This window comes from Schistocerca piceifrons, chromosome X, assembly GCF_021461385.2.
Source record: "Schistocerca piceifrons isolate TAMUIC-IGC-003096 chromosome X, iqSchPice1.1, whole genome shotgun sequence".
NCBI classification, from domain to species: domain Eukaryota; kingdom Metazoa; phylum Arthropoda; class Insecta; order Orthoptera; family Acrididae; genus Schistocerca; species Schistocerca piceifrons.
Window position 1 is genome coordinate 221,718,921 of NC_060149.1, and position 18,852 is coordinate 221,737,772.

Below are 18,852 nucleotides of genomic sequence, written 5' to 3' on the forward strand. Positions count from 1 at the left end.
TAAGTTACTCTAAAGCTTCTAGACATTAAGTTTTGTTAATCAGCTTCTGTACAAAATATCTGTTACTAGCTCATAGACTAGACTCTCTGTAATCTGGCCCTCAGTTGTCTGGCCTCTAAGTAATCCAGCACCCATCCAAAAACACGTGCACAATGATTTATCGTGTGCAACAATGCTTATTTAAACAATGCTTTATATACTGTATTTGAAATTGTAGCTTTCTTTACAATTCGGAATCATGTCTTCTAAAAGGAAACACATTACGCTAGACCTCAGTCAGAAACTCAAAATTTTAGATAATTTAAATCAAGGTTCTTCGCAGAAAGCCATTGCTGCTGAGTTCGATGTTGGATGAGCAACTATTTATGACATCAAGAAGATAGGAGATATTATTCGACAGTACTCAACACAAATGGATTGTGTGTTGGGAAAATGGAAGGCTATGCGAAAGAGTGAGAATGAAGAACTGGACGTAGCTGTTTATAGATGGTTCATACAACAATACAGTAAAGGAATACCAGTCAGCGGCCCAATTATAAAGGAAAAAGTAGCTGTATTTAACAAACAACTGAGTGGTAGTAGCTTGTTTGCAGTGAGCGAAGGTTGGGTATGAAACTGGAAAAAACGACATCGCATTCCGCAGCTGACAGTAACCGGGGAAAGTTACTCAGCTAATGATAAGGATGCTGATGAGTTTTTAAGCAAGATATGGAAGATAATAGAGGAAGAAGATTTAACTACTGATGCCTTGTATGATGCTGATGAAACAGGACTCTTTTATAAGATGCTTCCTTCAAAAACATTAGCTGCCGAATACAAGAAGGAAGCTTGTGGTTACAAGCAACAGAAACAGTGCATAACATTAATAGTGTGTTGTAATGCAAATGGGAGTCATAAACTACTGCTTATGGTGATTGGGACATCCCAACATCCACGTTGTTTTCAACACACTGACACCAGTGCAGTATTGAGCTCAGAAGAAAGTGTGGATGGACAGGCAGATATTCTCTTGGTGGTTCCACAAAACGTTTGTACCAGCAGTGAGAAAAGAGCTAAAGAAGAAAAAGCTGCCGCTGAAAGCTATCTTTATAATTGATAATGTTCCCAGTCATCCTTCAGATGTTTCTCTAAAGTCCGATGGTATACAAGTACAAGCACTCTTTCTCCCACCCTATGTGACAGCCCTAATTCAGCCTATGGACCAGGGAATTTTGGAATCAATTAAACATCATTATCAACATTGACTTCTCGTCTCCTTGCTGAATGAAAGTGAAAACGACTCTATCAAGACTATGCTGAAAGCGTGGAAAGCAATTAACATATGTGATGTTGTTTTCCAAGCAGCTGAAGCATGGCATAAAGTAGAGAGTGCTACCGTAATGAAGATCTGGAGAAAATTGTGGGCACCCCTTGATGCCGAGTTGGATCCAGTAGTATTTGACAGTGATGAGCCAGCCAATTCGGAATTATGAATTACTTTGTACACTGACATGTTCCGCAACCTTCCAGGAGGAGAAGAAATTAATGATGAAGATGTTACTAAGTGGCTGAATTAGGAAACTGTGATAAGGGCCAAACTTTAGCAGATGAAGAAATAATGAAAAGCGTACAAGAAAGTAATGACACAGGAGGAGAGAGCATGAAGATTTCTCACACTGCTGGTGTTGAAGCTGCCGAGGTCTTCCTGGAGTAGATTATGCAACAACCAGATACACGCAGTACCGATGTAATGCTTGTAAAGCGGTTGGTGATAAAGCATGCCACCGTCGCGTATCATCATTGTGACAGTTAAAAATTAGGGACATGTTTAATAGTGAGTGATATGACTGTATAATTATGTACGGTATACACTCAAGCACTAAGTTTTCTTTGAAAATTAATGTATGTTTGGATTTAATAAAGTACATCCTCTATGTTTTAAAATTGTAACCTTTGGTTTAATAAAGTACAGTGCACTATATCCCCTATGTTTTCAAAATAAATAAACAACAAAATAAATGAATAAAATAAATTTCAGGCACTCAATAATCCAGCACTTCCACTAATACGACACCCATATGTGCCAGGAATGGCCGGATTAGTGAGAGTCTAGTGTATTTCACTCTTTCCACAATTTTCATACTATTAATAATTTGAATTCCTTTTTTCTAGCATGTGACTGTGACCCTAGTGGCTCACTGGATGAGGGAATCTGTGATTCTCGAACAGACATAGCCAATGGTTTAGAATCAGGAAGATGCCACTGTAAAGCTAATGTTGATGGGAGACGTTGTGACCGATGTAAAAATGGATATTGGAATTTTGATGAAGAAAATCCTGATGGCTGCCAGCGTGAGTACTAGACTAATCGTAGTGACTTTTTTTTTAAGTACTTGTAACACAATTTGATGTGGGATCTGGGGGGAGAGAAGGTAGGTGGGACTTATTGTACCATAAAACTTCGTCACAACTCTCCTGTACATAACATTGTGTTGCTCAAGACTATAACAAATACTGTTAAAAAAGAAATATCTGCTCACCTGAATGAATTTTCAGAGTACTATGTGTGGGAGGAGGGGGTGTAAGAGGAGAGTAGGCTGCTTTACAATTTCCTAGCAGGCTATAGTGTATGTCAGATCATGGTTTAAACCTGGACCTTTACCTTTTGCAGGCAATGCTGTCTCAGCTGAGTTATCTGGGCAAGCTTTATTATGTAACTGAAAGCAGACTGAAATTTTAGATTGGGTGTTGAGAAACACTGAGATTACTCAATTGGAAGATGCCAACAGCACAGTGTGTCGAAGGCTTAGGAAGACTATGCAATGCTTCATAACAACAAATTGCTCCGAAGAGCATGACATGACAACTGTTTAAATTAGAGTCATTTGAACAGTTGCGAGCAGGCTCTTGCGCATGCACAGTTTAGTCACGTATGCATAGTACCTTCTCCCGCTTGTGGTTGCCGAAGTGTGGCTGGGCCCCACTACCTAATATTGCCCCGGTTCGGGAATGTAGTAAATCTGGGGCTGATGCACAGAGCAGTCAGAGTTGTGGTGGGGAGGTGGATCATCTCCACGTGACCCATATTTACGTTCAGTGATTTTGTTGTTTTGTCTTCATTTATTGCTCTCGCATTAAATGATGATGAAACGGATTTTTGTCGCCGGGAGCTATCAAATGAATTAAAATATGTTCGCTTAGTAACGGAAGGCAAAAATATATTATTACTTTCAGATTTTATTTCCACTTTTTTGACAGTCAAGCATTAATCGCCTTGCAGAACAATGAAGTTATTTTTGTTGGTTTGCTAAAGAGGTTTGACTTTTATTAATCTTTTCTGCTGAGGCAGTCAATTTATTTGAAACAAAGAGTTTAATATCACACTCTTGGCTGGTTTCAACTGTTCGCTGCATTTCAAGTGCATGTATGGCATTATACCATAATAAAGAACCAAACACGAGATAATACAGCACTGGTACTCCAAGAAAATTTACATTCGAATATGGACATACAAATGTACACTTTAAGCCGAAATATGCATTTCAGTGTGGTTCAAGAAATTCCAATCCTCTTGAAGTATCCTCTGATGTCTTGTTTCTTTTATGACATAATATAAGATCTTTTAATGTTTTACATGTACGAACATATGGGCTTCCTGTGTCATTGTAGCTGCGCAAGTGCGGTTACACCAGTTATCTGGCGCTCACTTGCAACTGCTGAAACGAACGTATTTCTAACAGGTCGCAGGGAAATATTGCGAATGGTGGTTTGAAAAGCATTACATTCGAAGCAAATTTCCTTTTGCACAAGATGAACTGTGTGCGAGAATGTACGATGAATTTCTTAAATCACAAACCGTTTGACTCTCATTTAAAAATCAACTCTTTGAGGACAACCATTTTGAACAATTTTGGCCCAGATCAGACGTTTACATCGTTATTAAAAATTTTACTGGCACATTTGTGTGATGTATCTTAATTTAAACCATGAACCTTTCTTACTTGTGTGTTCGCGCTACTTAAGAGTGATCTTGCTATTGGCTTACTACATCACGTGTGCTATGCTGTCATCACCGGGCGAGATCAAGTGACATGAACTATGACTGGCTTACAAAAGTGCATTGCAATCTCGATTTCAGTGCTTCGGAAAGTGACATGCGGTGTTTGGTGGAATTCCAATTTATACCTTCGTAATATGAAAATTATACCCCCTCCCGGGAGTTTTGTTTTCTGAAGTGCCGGGAAATTCTACGTTGGTATATAAAACCATAAACATTCAAAGGATTGATGAGTTTTACAGTGCCGAGGAAGAGTATACTGTCACTTAACATGGAAAAAGTGTATTTTCACCTGGGAAAACGTGTATTTTTTACCGGGAAATCTGGGAAAAATCCGGGAATTTTTTTTCTTTGTCCATGTATACACCCTGTAATATTTTTGCATTATGAATTCACTCATTGTTCTGAATATTTATACGTTTCTTTTTTAATTCTGAAAAAGCCTCACTGATGCTGTGAAGCTATCTGTTCTTCATGAAAGCCTTACATTTTTATTGCTATTTTATTTATTTCTTTATTTTATCCATCTATATTTAATTCTTTCTATTTTTCTCCTCTCTGAACACCACCTCAAAGATGCTCAAGATATATTCAGAAGTTTAATTTTTCTGTGTCATTTCCCAGGTTTGAAAAATGCTCATTTAACAAGTAGTTTACCAAGCTATCAAATACAATGCACACATGGTTAATACCAAAACTTATGTTGTTGTATGTGAGTAGCAGTCCATAGTTGGAAGAATTTTTAGACCTCTTCCAGCTAGGAGTATTTAACTATAACAAGAAAACGTGTGTCACAGTGTGTAATTTCAAGTTTTATTGCCAACAAGCAGAGATATTCTACATACACTTCACTTAATAGGAGCTTATTTGTGATATATCAATGTGCAAAAGGTAGTCAGTAGTACTCCTGTATTGAAAGTGTGTGCATCAATAGTCAAAGCTGCAACAAATCATCGATCAGTGTTGTACAAACAAATTTTGCATCAAACAGAACAAATATGCTATGGATACTTTCTGTATGGTTGGGTTGTCAGGACAAAGCCATTTCCTGACTGAGTGTCATAAAATAAATCCAAAGATGGCCAGGAACACCACACACAATGCATAACAACATCAGCCCACATTAATGAAAATGTGTCCAAAGTGTGAGAATATTTGAGCTATGATCACAATTTAAGTGATCATTTGATGGTATAAGAACTAAATTTATTGATATCCACAGTGCATTTGACTGTGACATGTGATTTGTAAATGTGAAGATGTCTGTGAAGCTGATATCAAAATTTTCATCAAATGAGAAGTAGGAACATTGTGTTACAATTTGTCATGAATTGTTGCAACATTTGGAGACAATTCAAATGTTTTGGACAGAGTTATAACTGGTGCCAAAATTATTATTTTTTTGTACAATCTGGAAATCAAACATTAAAGGGCTGTGTACACAAACATTTCTTTTCAAGGAAAATAAGTCTTTTTTGGCAAATCAAGTGTGAAATTAATGCTCATTGTTGTATTTGGTGGAAAGGGCATGGACAAAGAATGAATAGCAATTTTATGTGGATATATTAAGACATTTGTAAATTAGGATGTGCCACATCCAAAGGAGATTTACAATGCTTGGGAACTTTTTTGTGACAATGCACACTTTCACACATTGCTAATTGTGAGAAAAGTATTGGTCAAATAAAATTTGACAGTGCTGACACAGGCACCCTGTAGTCTCAATCAGACTTCTCTTGGGTTTTATTTGTTGGGTCAGGTCAAAAATAACTTGAAAAGATGTTGTTTAAAGATGATGAGGAAGCTCTAGAAGATTTGATTAGGGTGCTTGTACAGCCTTGCTATTACAAACTTGCAAGAGGCATATGCAGATTAGAAAAGGCATGGGTAGAAGTATATTGATGCCAGAAATGCGAGGGAATGTGGAAAAAAGGATATACTCAATTTTAAGAATATTAACTGCTGTAAATGTATCTCCATTGATTTTTTTATGGCTTCATTCGTGATATTTACTGGAAAAACTTATAATGCACACTCAGGCTTCTTTTGACAGTGAAAATGGAATTGTGCTTGAAAAGTTGGAACAAGATCCCTGTTTCATTCTCCAGATATCATCAAATTTGTACAGAATTTTGGTTTGTAAGGAGAAAGAGCACAGGTAAATGATGATTGAAAAGCAAATATTATTCTAGATAAGTTGCAGCCAGCATATGAATAGGGACTAAAGATTGACTAAAGTTCAATTCAAGGAATCATAGGAGTGGTAACAACAGATTCTTATGCAGGGTATTGGATGGTGGGGGGTTTCATTGCTACACACTGTTTCGAATCAGTTGACCAAGTCTTTGCAGAACCATTAATTGCTGCCAGTAAGTTTCATAGTAGCGCACACTCCACTACAGAGTGAAAATCTCATTCTGGAAACATCCCCCAGGCTGTGGCTAAGCCATGTCTGCACAATATCCTTTCTTTCAGGAGTGCTAGTTCTGCATGGTTTGCAGGAGAGCTTCTGTAAAATTTGGAAGGTAGGAGATGAGGTACTGGCAGAAGTAAAGCTGTGAGGACGGGGCGTGAGTCATGTTTGGGTAGCTCAGTTGGTAGAGCACTTGCCCGCGAAAGGCAAAGGTCCCGAGTTTGAGTCTCGGTCTGGCACGCAGTTTTAATCTGCCAATAAGTTCCATCAATTTCTGTTTTACACTTTTGGGGATTTCTGTGTTTCTTCCTCTTTGTCCCGAAAACATTTTCCTTTTAGTTTGTCCCATGAGGCCAGACCTGGTGAGTAGGGAGGGTGCAAAATCACTGTCATTTTGTTTTTGGTCAAAAACTTCCTGACACTCAACTTTACATGACTGGGTCCATTGTTTTGCTGGACCAACAAATCTTTGAGTACCATAATTTAGAGAACTGATTCAGACTATTCTCTTCATACTGAAAAAAACAAGCAAACATTATTTTATGTAGTCCTCAGCTGTTTAGTTAGAATAGAAGAGAATGGAATCTTTATTGTCACATAACAAATGGTTCAAATGGCTCTGAGCACTATGGGACTTTACATCTGAGGTCATCAGTCCCCTAGAACTTAGAACTACTTAAACCTAACTAATCTAAGGACATCACACACATCCATACCCGAGGCAGGATTCGAACCTGCGACCGTAGCAGTTGCACGGTTCCGGACTGAAGTGCCTAGAACCGCTCAGCCACCGCAGCCGGTTCACATAACCTGTCATATACAATCAGATGATTGAGACATAGGTGACTCATCAGTTTAAAGCTACTTTCTAATTGTAAGTGTACAGAATAATTTACTTAAAGTACTTTTTTAGCTTGACAGAATAAATTGTAACATCAGGCACAGTTATTTGGGACAGTCAGTCATAAATTCTTCTACACTGTAACAATATTCACTTGCTAGGTATTTTTTAAAATGATGTCCAAATTCTTCTGGTTCATAATTTTTAAATTTTTTGTAGACTTTATTTCCCAGCCTCATACTCATATAGTAAGGTGTATTCTCCAGCAGCTTTAGCCTACTAGTTGGTAACTTATACTGAATTTGTTTCTTGTTTCATAATCATGCTTAAGCAGGTTATTCTCAAAAAGTTGTGGGTTTTGTTTAGAAAACTTAATTGTCTCATAGATATAGGGACCAGGAACAGTCATAAGGTCAAGGGCCTTGAACAGAGGTCTGCACGAGTCTTTTTTCTGCACCTGCCATGGCTCTAATGATTTTTTTCTGTAGCCTAAAGACTCTGTGTATCTTTGGTTCTAGTGGCTGTTTAGCTGTCTGTGGTTCTAGTGATGAGGCAGTCTCCCAGTGGACTGATTATTGCTTGGTTTCAGGCACATACCCACAATCTCATCATCTGTTATGATTTTTGACAAAAATTAGATGTTAGCATTTTGTCTTGTCATGTCCACCACCAAAAAATTGCCAGACACATGAAACAGGGCTGGCCACTGTGGCCGAGTGGTTCTAGGTGCTTCAGCCCGGAACCGCGCTGTTGCTACAGTCGCAGGTTCGAATCCTGCCTCAGGCATGGACATGTGTGATGTCCTTAGCTTAGTTAGGTTTAAGTAGTTCTAAGTCTAGAGGACTGATGACCTCAGATGTTAAGTCCCATAGTGCTAAGAGCCATTTGAACCATTTGAAACAGGGTTTTTCTAAACAAGAACTTTGACCTACGTTTTGCTGCTACACATGTGATGGCTGGTCATCTGATTCAGAATAATGTGTAGTAAAGGCACCTAGCAAGGGAGCCAATCACTATCACTTCTCAAGTTACAGCAGAAAGCTTCTAGTTCATTTTGGGTCACACCTTATATCTCCTGTAACAGGTGGTTCTGGTGTCTGATATTTACCATCCATAGATTATAAGAGGCAAAATAACATAGAAAGAAGAATTTACTGATTTTGGGGAAGTTCAGCTGTGTTGCCAAAGCATATGATAATGTCTCATCACATTTTCTGGAATTGTCAACTTCATGACAAATTTTCCATTACTTTGAGATGGACAAATTATTGGAACAAATTCTGCAGGAAAAAGTGTAAATAAGACTAAAGTAAATGCTAATATCAAAAGTTATTTATAACAGAATCTGTAATTGCATTGACAATTATCTCATTGTTTGGAGTAAGGCATATGGCTTCTGACTCAGTAGTTCTTGTAGTAAAGGAAATAAATTCCCAGATACATGTGTCATTTTGTCTGTTACTTCACTGTCAATCTAATGCAAACTAGTCCCCAGAGCCTAAAGTGGACCTGTGCATCTCACAATGAACAGAGTAGCAAAAAACTTCCTTTTTAATATTGCATTGAGTGAAATAAGACTTTTACTTCTAATTTCATATTTACAAGTCTTTTGGATTGTAGAGAGACTGATGATAACATTGTATTTGTTGTTGTATAGAAAAAGAGTTCTTACACTTTGTCAGCATTTGGAAGAAACTGGAAAATTGAAAAAAAAAGAAAAAGAAGGAGAAAAAAGTGAACAAACCATCTGGTATATTTAGTTTTACTATGACTGGACATTATTTTGCCATATTTTGCCTTTGTATATTTAATTCTACTGCAGTAGTTTCTATCATCCTCAAGTGCAACATAACCATTTTTCATTTCAATATTTACCATTTTTCTGAGTTCCAATCACTTATCTTATGGTTTGCAGCATGTACCTGCAATACTCAAGGAACTGTTGATAATCAGGGCTGCAATGTTCTTACTGGAGAATGTACCTGCAAACGATATGTGACTGGACGTGATTGTAACCAATGTCTGCTCAATTACTGGGGCCTCTCTGATGATCGTGATGGGTGTAAACCTTGTGATTGTGACCCTGGTGGATCATTTGATAACAACTGTGATGTCATCACTGGCCAGTGCAGGTAACCAAAGCTTGCAGTTATAACAGTGTCTCAACATGATTTATGTTTTGGTCAGGCTAATGCTCTTAATTCTGTGAGATGCTATTATTTCATCCGAGTGCAGCATAAAATCATGGTCTAATGTTAGTACTGGTTTGTAAATGTTTGTCACCTCAGTATTTACATTATTAACTGAGCAGTCTGGGAGTGGGTTTTAGATGGTTTTCTGTGTTTGTCTGGTTGAGTTTTGTGAGAGTTCTCTATTTTAGAAACACAAAAACATACAGTTAAATACAGAAATCACAGAACAAAATTTTTATAATTTGATAGAAAGATAGCACCCATGACTTCATCCCATTAAGCTGCCCTCACACAAGATGTGAATGCATATGTGGGCATGGTTTCCAATTTGATAATGATAATGATTAATAAAAACAACCTTACCTGTATTTTTACACATTTATTAACTGGGTTAATTTCTTTGAACATTCTGAGACTGCTGAGAGATGAAAGAAACAAAACCACTCGTAACACAATAAATGTGCGAAAACAGAGCTTAGGTGGTTTTTATTAATCATTAACATTATTGGTAGCTGTGGCCTCAACTTGATTAAGATTGTTTCCACTGCAATTGGTGAGCACTCAGCAGTATGATCTGAAAGTTAAGTGCTTTCCAGCAGCAGTTGTTGACTTAATTTGGCACACCAACCACTCAGAATTTACAGTGAAATTTTCACTCTGCAGTGGAGTGTGCGCTGAAATGAAATTCACTGGCAGGTTAATACTGTGTGCCAGACTGAGACACAGACTTGGGACCTTTGTCTTTCATGGGCAAGCGTTCTACCAACTGAACTACCCAACCACAACTCATGATCCATCCTCACACCTTTACCTCTGCCAGTACCTAGTTTCCTACCTTCCAAACTTCACAGAAGCTCTCCTGCAAATCTTGCAGTACTAGCACTCATGGAAGAAAGGATATTGCAGAAACATGACTTAGCCACAGCCTGGGGGATGTTTCCAGAAAGAAATTTTCACTCTACACTGGAGTGCACACTGACATGAAACTTCCTGAGAGATTAAAACTGTGTGCTGGACTGAGACCCAAACTCAGGACCTATGCCTTTCACGGGCAAGTGCTTTACTGACTGAGCGACCCAAGCACGACTCACAACCTGTCCCCACAGCTTTACTTCTGCCAGTACCTCATCTCCAACATTTCAAACTTCACAGATCTCTCCTGCAAAACTTGCAGAACTAACACTCGTGGAAGTTTCAATCTACCAGGAAGTTTCATATCAGCATACACTCCACTGCAGTGTGAAAATTTCATTCTGGAAACATCCCTCAGGCTGTGGCTAAGCCATGTCTCTGCAATATCCTTTCTTCCAGAAGTGCTGGTTCTGAAAGTTCCGCAGGAGAGCATCTGTGAAGTTTGAAAGGTAGGAAACGGGGTACTGGTGGAAGAAAAACTGAGAGGATGGGTTGTGAGTCATGCCCGGGTAGCTCAGTCGATAGAGCATTTGTCCATGAAAGGCAAAGGTCCCGAGTTAGAGACTTGGTACAGCACACAGTTTTAATCTGCCAGGAAGTTTCACGCAGATTTTTCTTCCTGAAATTCACATGTGTGAAGTTGCTGTGTTAACTTCATTAGAAATTCTCTAAGATGGACAGAAAAAAATCTCGCTAACATTGTAGAGCTGTCATTGGATTCAAAGGGACTTAACATGTTGACAAGAGAGCTTTAAAAATATTCAGTTTTCTCTTAGACAAAATCATTATAACAGGTCAAGGAAACAGCTTTTTACATTTTTAAGGACGTAAATTTTATGGCCAATGAGGAACTGAATTTTAAATGCAATGTGCTACTAAATATGATATTTGTGTACACAGAATAAATATCATCAAATCTTGTATTCTAGTTGTTTGCCTCAATGCCTTAAGAGTTAATCTCAAACAATAAAGGTCTGTAGAGGTTTATGTTTCCACCTGTACCGTTGCATTCAGAGATGTGGTAACACTTGTAACCGCCAACATATTGTTTCACAACATTTGATTGTAACAAACTGTGCTGAAAATGACATATATTTGATGGATCTTTTATGTGCTAGTGCCTTGAAGTGGCATATTTTCATAGAACGAAAGTTATACTACATATACCAAATACAGTGTTTGAGCTTTAGAAAGTTGTACTCCAATATGACATCTACTTGGTTCAGATTGTAATAATGACAGTGTACTACATAACATTGGTTCCCAACTCAGTTTGTTATGTTTTTGTGTTCTGATCTGAAACATGAAGTTCCACATTAAGATGCTACAAGTCTTGTTCATCTCCATGTCCATGATTATTTTCATATCCCATTCTAGATCAGCTTCATGGTAACTTACGTTTGTAGTGACAGGGAGGGCATCTGGCCATAGAATTATAGAAAAAGAAGAAACCCAAATTGAGACTGGGCTATTGCTCATCATTAGAACATTCCTGACGTGGATTAGGGTGGGAGGGGTGGGGGGGGGGGGGGGGGGGGGGAACAACGAAGAAATGGAACAAAATGAATGCTTCCATTAACTGTTATTCTTATGGGAAACACTGTAGTCAATGAGTCAGGAGTCATGGGGAGTGGTGCACTGAACATTTTGCACTATTTGTTGTTTAGCCAACTAATATGAAAATACAGCACTAATTTATAGTGTGCAGTACTACATATATTTGTGTAAGTATCCTTCTTGATATGCCAGTTGCTCACTGCTCTAAGAACTTACAAGTAATCCAGCTTAAAAGTGCACATTACACAGCAGACTACTTTCACTACCACCTAGCATCCATAGAGATCAAATGGTGTTACCATGATTAGCACTGGGTCCATGCTAACCTTCAATAATCTGTGCAGTGAGTTAATTTAAATATTGTGTGTGACATTCAAAACCACACCAGAATAGCCAGATTGATTGAGCATGTTGTATTCAAGCTTGTCTATTCTGTGTGAAGTGCAAGGGACACCACTAGTTCTATTTGTATTTGCATACACAAAGATACTTCACTACCATTTAAAAGTAAAATAAATATTAAAACATTGCCTCTTGATGGTTCTCAGCAGGTTAAACTATGCAAGCACAACACAGACTGTTACTAGATTTTATTACTGATTTTTAAAATATGAAAATTTTTCTTTCAGATGTCGCCCTCATGTTACTGGCCAGCAGTGCAACCAACCAGAGCAGAGCTACTTTACTGCAACCCTAGATTTCTTGGTTTATGAGGCTGAGCTTGCAAGAGGGAGTGAGGTATGATCTAACTTGCTCAACAAAAAGTCTATATGTCAGTCCTAATAAATCAAGAAAACTTTGTAACAAGAGTAGATCACTACCAATCAAATAGAAGAGCAACAACATAGGAAGGGGGTTAAGAGAACTGATTTGGAATATGCAGGGATGTGTGGAAGAAAGGATTGCGGGTCACTAGGAATGATGCTGAGGGAATAGAACAGGAGGAAGATGGGAAATCCAGAGTAACTGCAAGAGATAAAGGAAAGGAAGATATGGATGAGTTAAGGTAGGCTAACAAAATGACAAGAGACTGATATTAGTGTAGAGCCTCTTGGTGGGAGCAGAAATGAGCTTAGAGGCAGGTGGAGGATAGGAAGTAGCATAGACTGGAACCATTTGGGTTGAGGTAAGAAGAACTTCGGGGGAGGGATTGAAAGTGGTTTTGAGACATCTGAAAAAGTGGAGGAAAAAAGGCTGAAAATCTTATATGTAGTTTGGAAAGTTAAATGAAAGTATATCAATAAGTATTGTGGTAGTATCAGATAAAAAAGGTAATACCAGGTGTACCAGTATGAAATGAGCGTTAAGATACAAATGTGTCGATAGGGAACATTTGTTGTGAACGAGCCTTAATTTTTTTTTGTTTGGTTGGTATGACATCTGTCAAAGATATTTAGTATATGTTAAGTCATGGAACAAACAACATCATATGTTTTCATCATGTTAACAATGTCGAATTTTGTACCAGAAAGTGATGATTCGTGGAAAGCATTTATTTTTTGTTTTCATTTGAAAAAAAGTGCTGCAGAGTCTCATCGAATGCTTGTTGAGGCTTATGGTGATCATGCTTCTATCAGAAGCAACATGCAAAAGATGGTTTCAATGGTTCAGAAATAATGATTTTGATGTAAGAAATGAAGAACATGGAAGACCACCAAAAAAGTTTGAAGACACCGAATTGCAAGCAATATTGGATGAGAGATACTGTGAGTCAGAAGCAAATGGCAGCAATGCTAAATGTTGGACAACAAACAATTTCTGACCATTTGAAAGCTATGGGAAAGATCCAAAAGTGTGGAAAATGGGTGCCACATGAATTGAATCAAAGACAGATGGAAAACCGAAAAACCATTTGTCAAATTTTGCTTTTTTTGAAATAAAATCAATTTTGCATCGAATTGTTACTGGCAATGAAAAATGGATTTATTTTAAGAATCCTAAATGGGAAAAATCATAGGTTAATCCGGGACAACCATCAACATTGACTGCAAAACCAGATCGATTCGGCAAGAAGACAATGCTCTGTGTTTGGTGGGATCAGAAAGGTGTGGTGTATCATGAGCTTCTAAAACCCGGTGAAACTGTGAATACTAATTGCTACAGACACCAAATGATCAATTTGAACTATGCATTGATCGAAAAAAGACCAGAATGGGCCAGGAAACATGGCAAAGTAATTTTTTTACACGACAATGCACCTGCACACAAAGCAAAACTGGTTCAGGATACAATCAAAACACTTGGCTGGGAGCTGCTACCCCACCCACCATATTCACCAGACTTGGCCACTTCCGACTACCATTTGTTTTCATCAATGGGACACGCATTGGCTGAGGAACAATTCAATTCCTATGAAGAAGTTGAAACTTGAGTGTCTACATCTACATCTACATGTACATTTACATCTATACTCCACAAGCCACCCAACGGTGTGTGGCGGAGGGCACTTTACGTGCCACTGTCATTACCTCCCTTTCCTGTTCCAGTCGCGTATGGTTCGCGGGAAGAACGACCGTCTGAAAGCCTCCGTGCGCGCTCTAATCTCTCTAATTTTACATTCGTGATCTCCTTGGGAGGTATAAGTAGGGGGAAGCAATATATTCAATACCTCATCCAGAAACGCACCCTCTCAAAACCTGGCGAGCAAGCTACACCGCGATGCAGAGCGCCTCTCTTGCAGAGTCTGCCACTTGAGTTTGTTAAACATCTCTGTAACACTATCACGGTTACCAAATAACCCTGTGACGAAACGTGCCACTCTTCTTTGGATCTTCTCTATCTCCTCTGTCAACCCGATCTGGTACGGATCCCACACTGATGAGCAATACTCAAGTATAGGTCGAACAAGTGTTTTGTAAGCCACCTCCTTTGTTGATGGACTACATTTTCTAAGGACTCTCCCAATGAATCTCAACCTGGTACCCGCCTTACCAACAATTAATTTTATATGATCATTCCACTTCAAATCTTTCCGCACGCATACTCCCAGATATTTTACAGAAGTAACTGCTACCAGTGTTTGTTCCGCTATCATATAATCATACAATAAAGGATCCTTCTTTCTATGTATTCGCAATACATTACATTTGTCTATGTTAAGGGTCAGTTGCCACTCCCTGCACCAAGTGCCTATCCGCTGCAGATCTTCCTGCATTTCGCTACAATTTTCTAATGCTGCAACTTCTCTGTATACTACAGCATCATCCGCGAAAAGCCACATGGGACTTCCGACACTATCTACTAGGTCATTTATATATATTGTGAAAAGCAATGGTCCCATAACACTCCCCTGTGGCATGCCAGAGGTTACTTTAACGTCTGTAGACGCCTCTCCATTGATAACAACATGCTGTGTTCTGTTTGCTAAAAACTCTTCAATCCAGCCACACAGCTGGTCTGATATTCCGTAGGCTCTTACTTTGTTTATCAGGCGACAGTGTGGAACTGTATCGAACGCCTTCCGGAAGTCAGGAAAAATAGCATCTACCTGGGAGCCTGTATCTAATATTTTCTGGGTCTCATGAACAAATAAAGTGAGTTGGGTCTCACACGATCGCTGTTTCCGGAATCCATGTTGATTCCTACATAGTAGATTCTGGGTTTCCAAAAACGACATGATACTCGAGCAAAAACATGTTCTAAAATTCTACAACAGATCAGCATCAGAGATATAGGTCTATAGTTTTGTGCATCTGCTCGACAACCCTTCTTGAAGACTGGGACTACCTGTGCTCTTTCCCAATCATTTGGAACCTCCCGTTCCTCTAGAGACTTGCGGTACATGGCTGTTAAAAGGGGGGCAAGTTCTTTCGCGTATTCTGTGTAGAATCGAATTGGTATCCCATCAGGTCCAGTGGACTTTCCTCTGTTGAGTGATTCCAGTTGCTTTTCTATTCCTTGGACACTTATTTCGATGTCAGCCATTTTTCCGTTTGTGCAAGGATTTAGAGAAGGAACTGCAGTGCGCTCTTCCTCTGTGAAACAGCTTTGGAAAAAGGTGTTTAGTATTTCAGCTTTACGTGTGTCATCCTCTGTTTCAATGCCATCATCATCCCGGAGTGTCTGGATATGCTGTTTCGAGCCACTTACTGATTTAACGTAAGACCAGAACTTCCTAGGATTTTCTGTCAAGTCGGTACATAGAATTTTACTTTCGAATTCACTGAACACTTCATGCATAGCCCTCCTTACGCTAACTTTGACATTGTTTAGCTTCTGTTTGTCTGAGAGGTTTTGGCTGCGTTTAAACTTAGAGTGAAGCTCTCTTTGCTTTCGCAGTATTTTCCTAACTTTGTTGTTGTACCACGGTGGGTTTTTCCCGTCCCTCACAGTTTTACTTGGCACATACCTGTCTAAAACGCATTTTACGATTTCCTTGAACTTTTTCCATAAACACTCAACATTGTCAGTGTCGGAACAGAAATTTTTGTTTTGATCTGTTAGGTAGTCTGAAATCTGCCTTCTATTACTCTTGCTAAACAGATAAACCTTCCTCCCTTTTTTTTATATTCCTAGTAACTTCCATATTCAGGGATGCTGCAATGGCCTTATCATCACTGATTCCCTGTTCTGTACATACAGAGTCGAAAATTTCGGGTCTGTTTGTTATCAGTAGGTCCAAGACGTTATCTCCATGAGTCAGTTCTCTGTTTAATTGCTCGAGGTAATTTTCGGATAGTGCACTCAGTATAATGTCACTCAATGCTCTGTCCCTACCACCCGTCCTAAACATCTGAGTGTCCCAGTCTATATCTGATAAATTGAAATCTCCACCCAAGACTATAACATGCTGAGAAAATTTATGTGAAATGTATTCCAAATTTTCTCTCAGTTGTTCTGCCACTAATGCTGCAGAGTCGGGAGGTCGGTAAAAGGAGCCAATTATTAACCTAGCTCGGTTGTTGAGAGTAACCTCCACCCATAATAATTCACAGGAACTATCCACTTCTACTTCACTACAGGATAAACTACTACTAACAGCGATGAACACTCCACCACCGGTTGCATGCAATCTATCCTTTCTAAACACCGTCTGTACCTTTGTAAAAATTTCGGCAGAATTTATCTCTGGCTTCAGCCAGCTTTCTGTACCTATAACGATTTCAGCTTCGGTGCTTTCTATCAGCGCTTGAAGTTCCGGTACTTTACCAATGCAGCTTCGACAGTTTAGAATTACAATACCGATTGCTGCTTGGTCCCCGCATGTCCTGACTTTGCCCTGCACCCGTTGAGGCTGTTGCCCTTTCTGTACTTGCCCAAGGCCATCTAACCTAAAAAACCGCCCAGCCCATGCCACACAACCCCTGCTACCCGTGTAGCCGCTTGTTGCATGTAGTGGACTCCTGACCTATCCAGCGGAACCCGAAACCCCACCACCCTATGGTGCAAGTTGAGGAATCTGAAGCCCACACGGTCGCAGAACTGTCTCAGCCTCTGATTCAGACCCTCCACTTGGCTCTGTACCAAAGGTCCAGAACTGTCTCAGCCTCTGATTCAGACCCTCCACTTGGCTCTGTACCAAAGGTCCGCAGTCAGTCCTGTCGACGATGCTGCAGATGGTGAGCTCTTCTTTCATCCCGCTAGGGAGACTGGCATTCTTCACCAAATCAGATAGCCGCCGGAAGCCAGAGAGGATTTCCTCGGATCCATAGTGACACACATCATTGGTGCCAACATGAGTCACCACCTGCAGATGGATGCACCCTGTACCCTTCATGGCATCCGGAAGGACCCTTTCCACATCTGGAATGAGTCCCCCCGGTGTGCACACGGAGTGCACATTGGTTTGCTTCAAAAGATGAACATTTCTATTGGTGTGGTGTCCACAAATTGCCAGAAAGGTGGTCAAAATGTATAGAAAGCAATGGTCAGTACTTTGAATAAAATGTTTTTACTTTTCAATTCAAAATTAGTGTTTCATTATCACAAAAAAAACACTCATTTCATACCGGTACACCTGGTAGACAGGGGGAGCTGAGGATGAATTAAGAAGTAAATATGTCTACAGGAGAAGAAGAAAAGGAAGCTGTAAGGGGGAAGATGCTGAATGCTGCTGTCTTTACTATAAGAATAATTTCCACTATCATGTATACTTTCATAGGCTCATTTATTTTGCCTTTCTTGTGCATTGTGCCCTACAGTATCATATTTTGAAGCAATTCTATCCCTGTGCAGATAAAGTTCTTATCCCACGTGAGGGTGAGTAAAATGATGTATGATATCAGTGCACAAACTTTGTGCAGGTCACCGTATAAATGTCATTGACCTCTGATATCTCTGTACATGTACATACACAGTATGTCCAATAAGTATTAAGACTGAAAGTAATCTTGTTCTAAAAGTCTACAGTTTGATTTTGATATTCAGCAGTGAAACTGAGCCCTGCTTCTGATTTCCCTCACTAATCCAAGCAGATCTTATAATATTATAAAATGTGAATAACCTGCCTCAAGAATAATTTCAGTTGCCATACCCAGTGATATGTCACAGATTGTAAGGGAGGCAACGGTCAACAGAATGTGGCAATGTTGTCCCAACCACCTTAGTCAAGATTTGGCTGCCATGCCGACTTTTTATTCCGTCAGATTAAAAAAAGAGCCTAAAAGGACATTGTTTTATGGCAAGTGAGGCAGTCCAGATATCTCCAGCAGGATGCCTCAGCAGCCTTGTTGGCTGCAGTTGCTAACTTCAAGGGGGAGGGGAGGAGGGGTTATGGAGTCTGGAAAAGATATTGGTGAGAAAGGTAATTTTTTGATGAACATTAACTCACTGTGCATGTATCTTCAATAAATTTCTTATCATAGCATAACCCCCAATAGTACTTTGTTGTCGAGCATATGGAGCATGTTGATCCAGGTTTCATAAAAGTGGTATTGATTTTCAATAAAATGTTACTACCAGT

General features: G+C 39.3%; 1 protein-coding gene across 2 annotated transcripts in view; it reads left to right on the forward strand.

The window, feature by feature from the left end:
* LOC124721182 (laminin subunit beta-1) overlaps nucleotides 1-18,852 on the forward strand; it is a 349,227-nt gene that overhangs the window by 247,797 nt on the left and 82,578 nt on the right. For both annotated transcript variants that reach the window (XM_047246020.1, XM_047246021.1), the window contains 3 exons: nucleotides 2,152-2,331; nucleotides 9,206-9,422; nucleotides 12,581-12,689. In XM_047246020.1, the coding sequence (XP_047101976.1) occupies nucleotides 2,152-2,331; nucleotides 9,206-9,422; nucleotides 12,581-12,689 (506 nt within the window). The remainder of the gene's footprint in view (nucleotides 1-2,151; nucleotides 2,332-9,205; nucleotides 9,423-12,580; nucleotides 12,690-18,852) is intronic.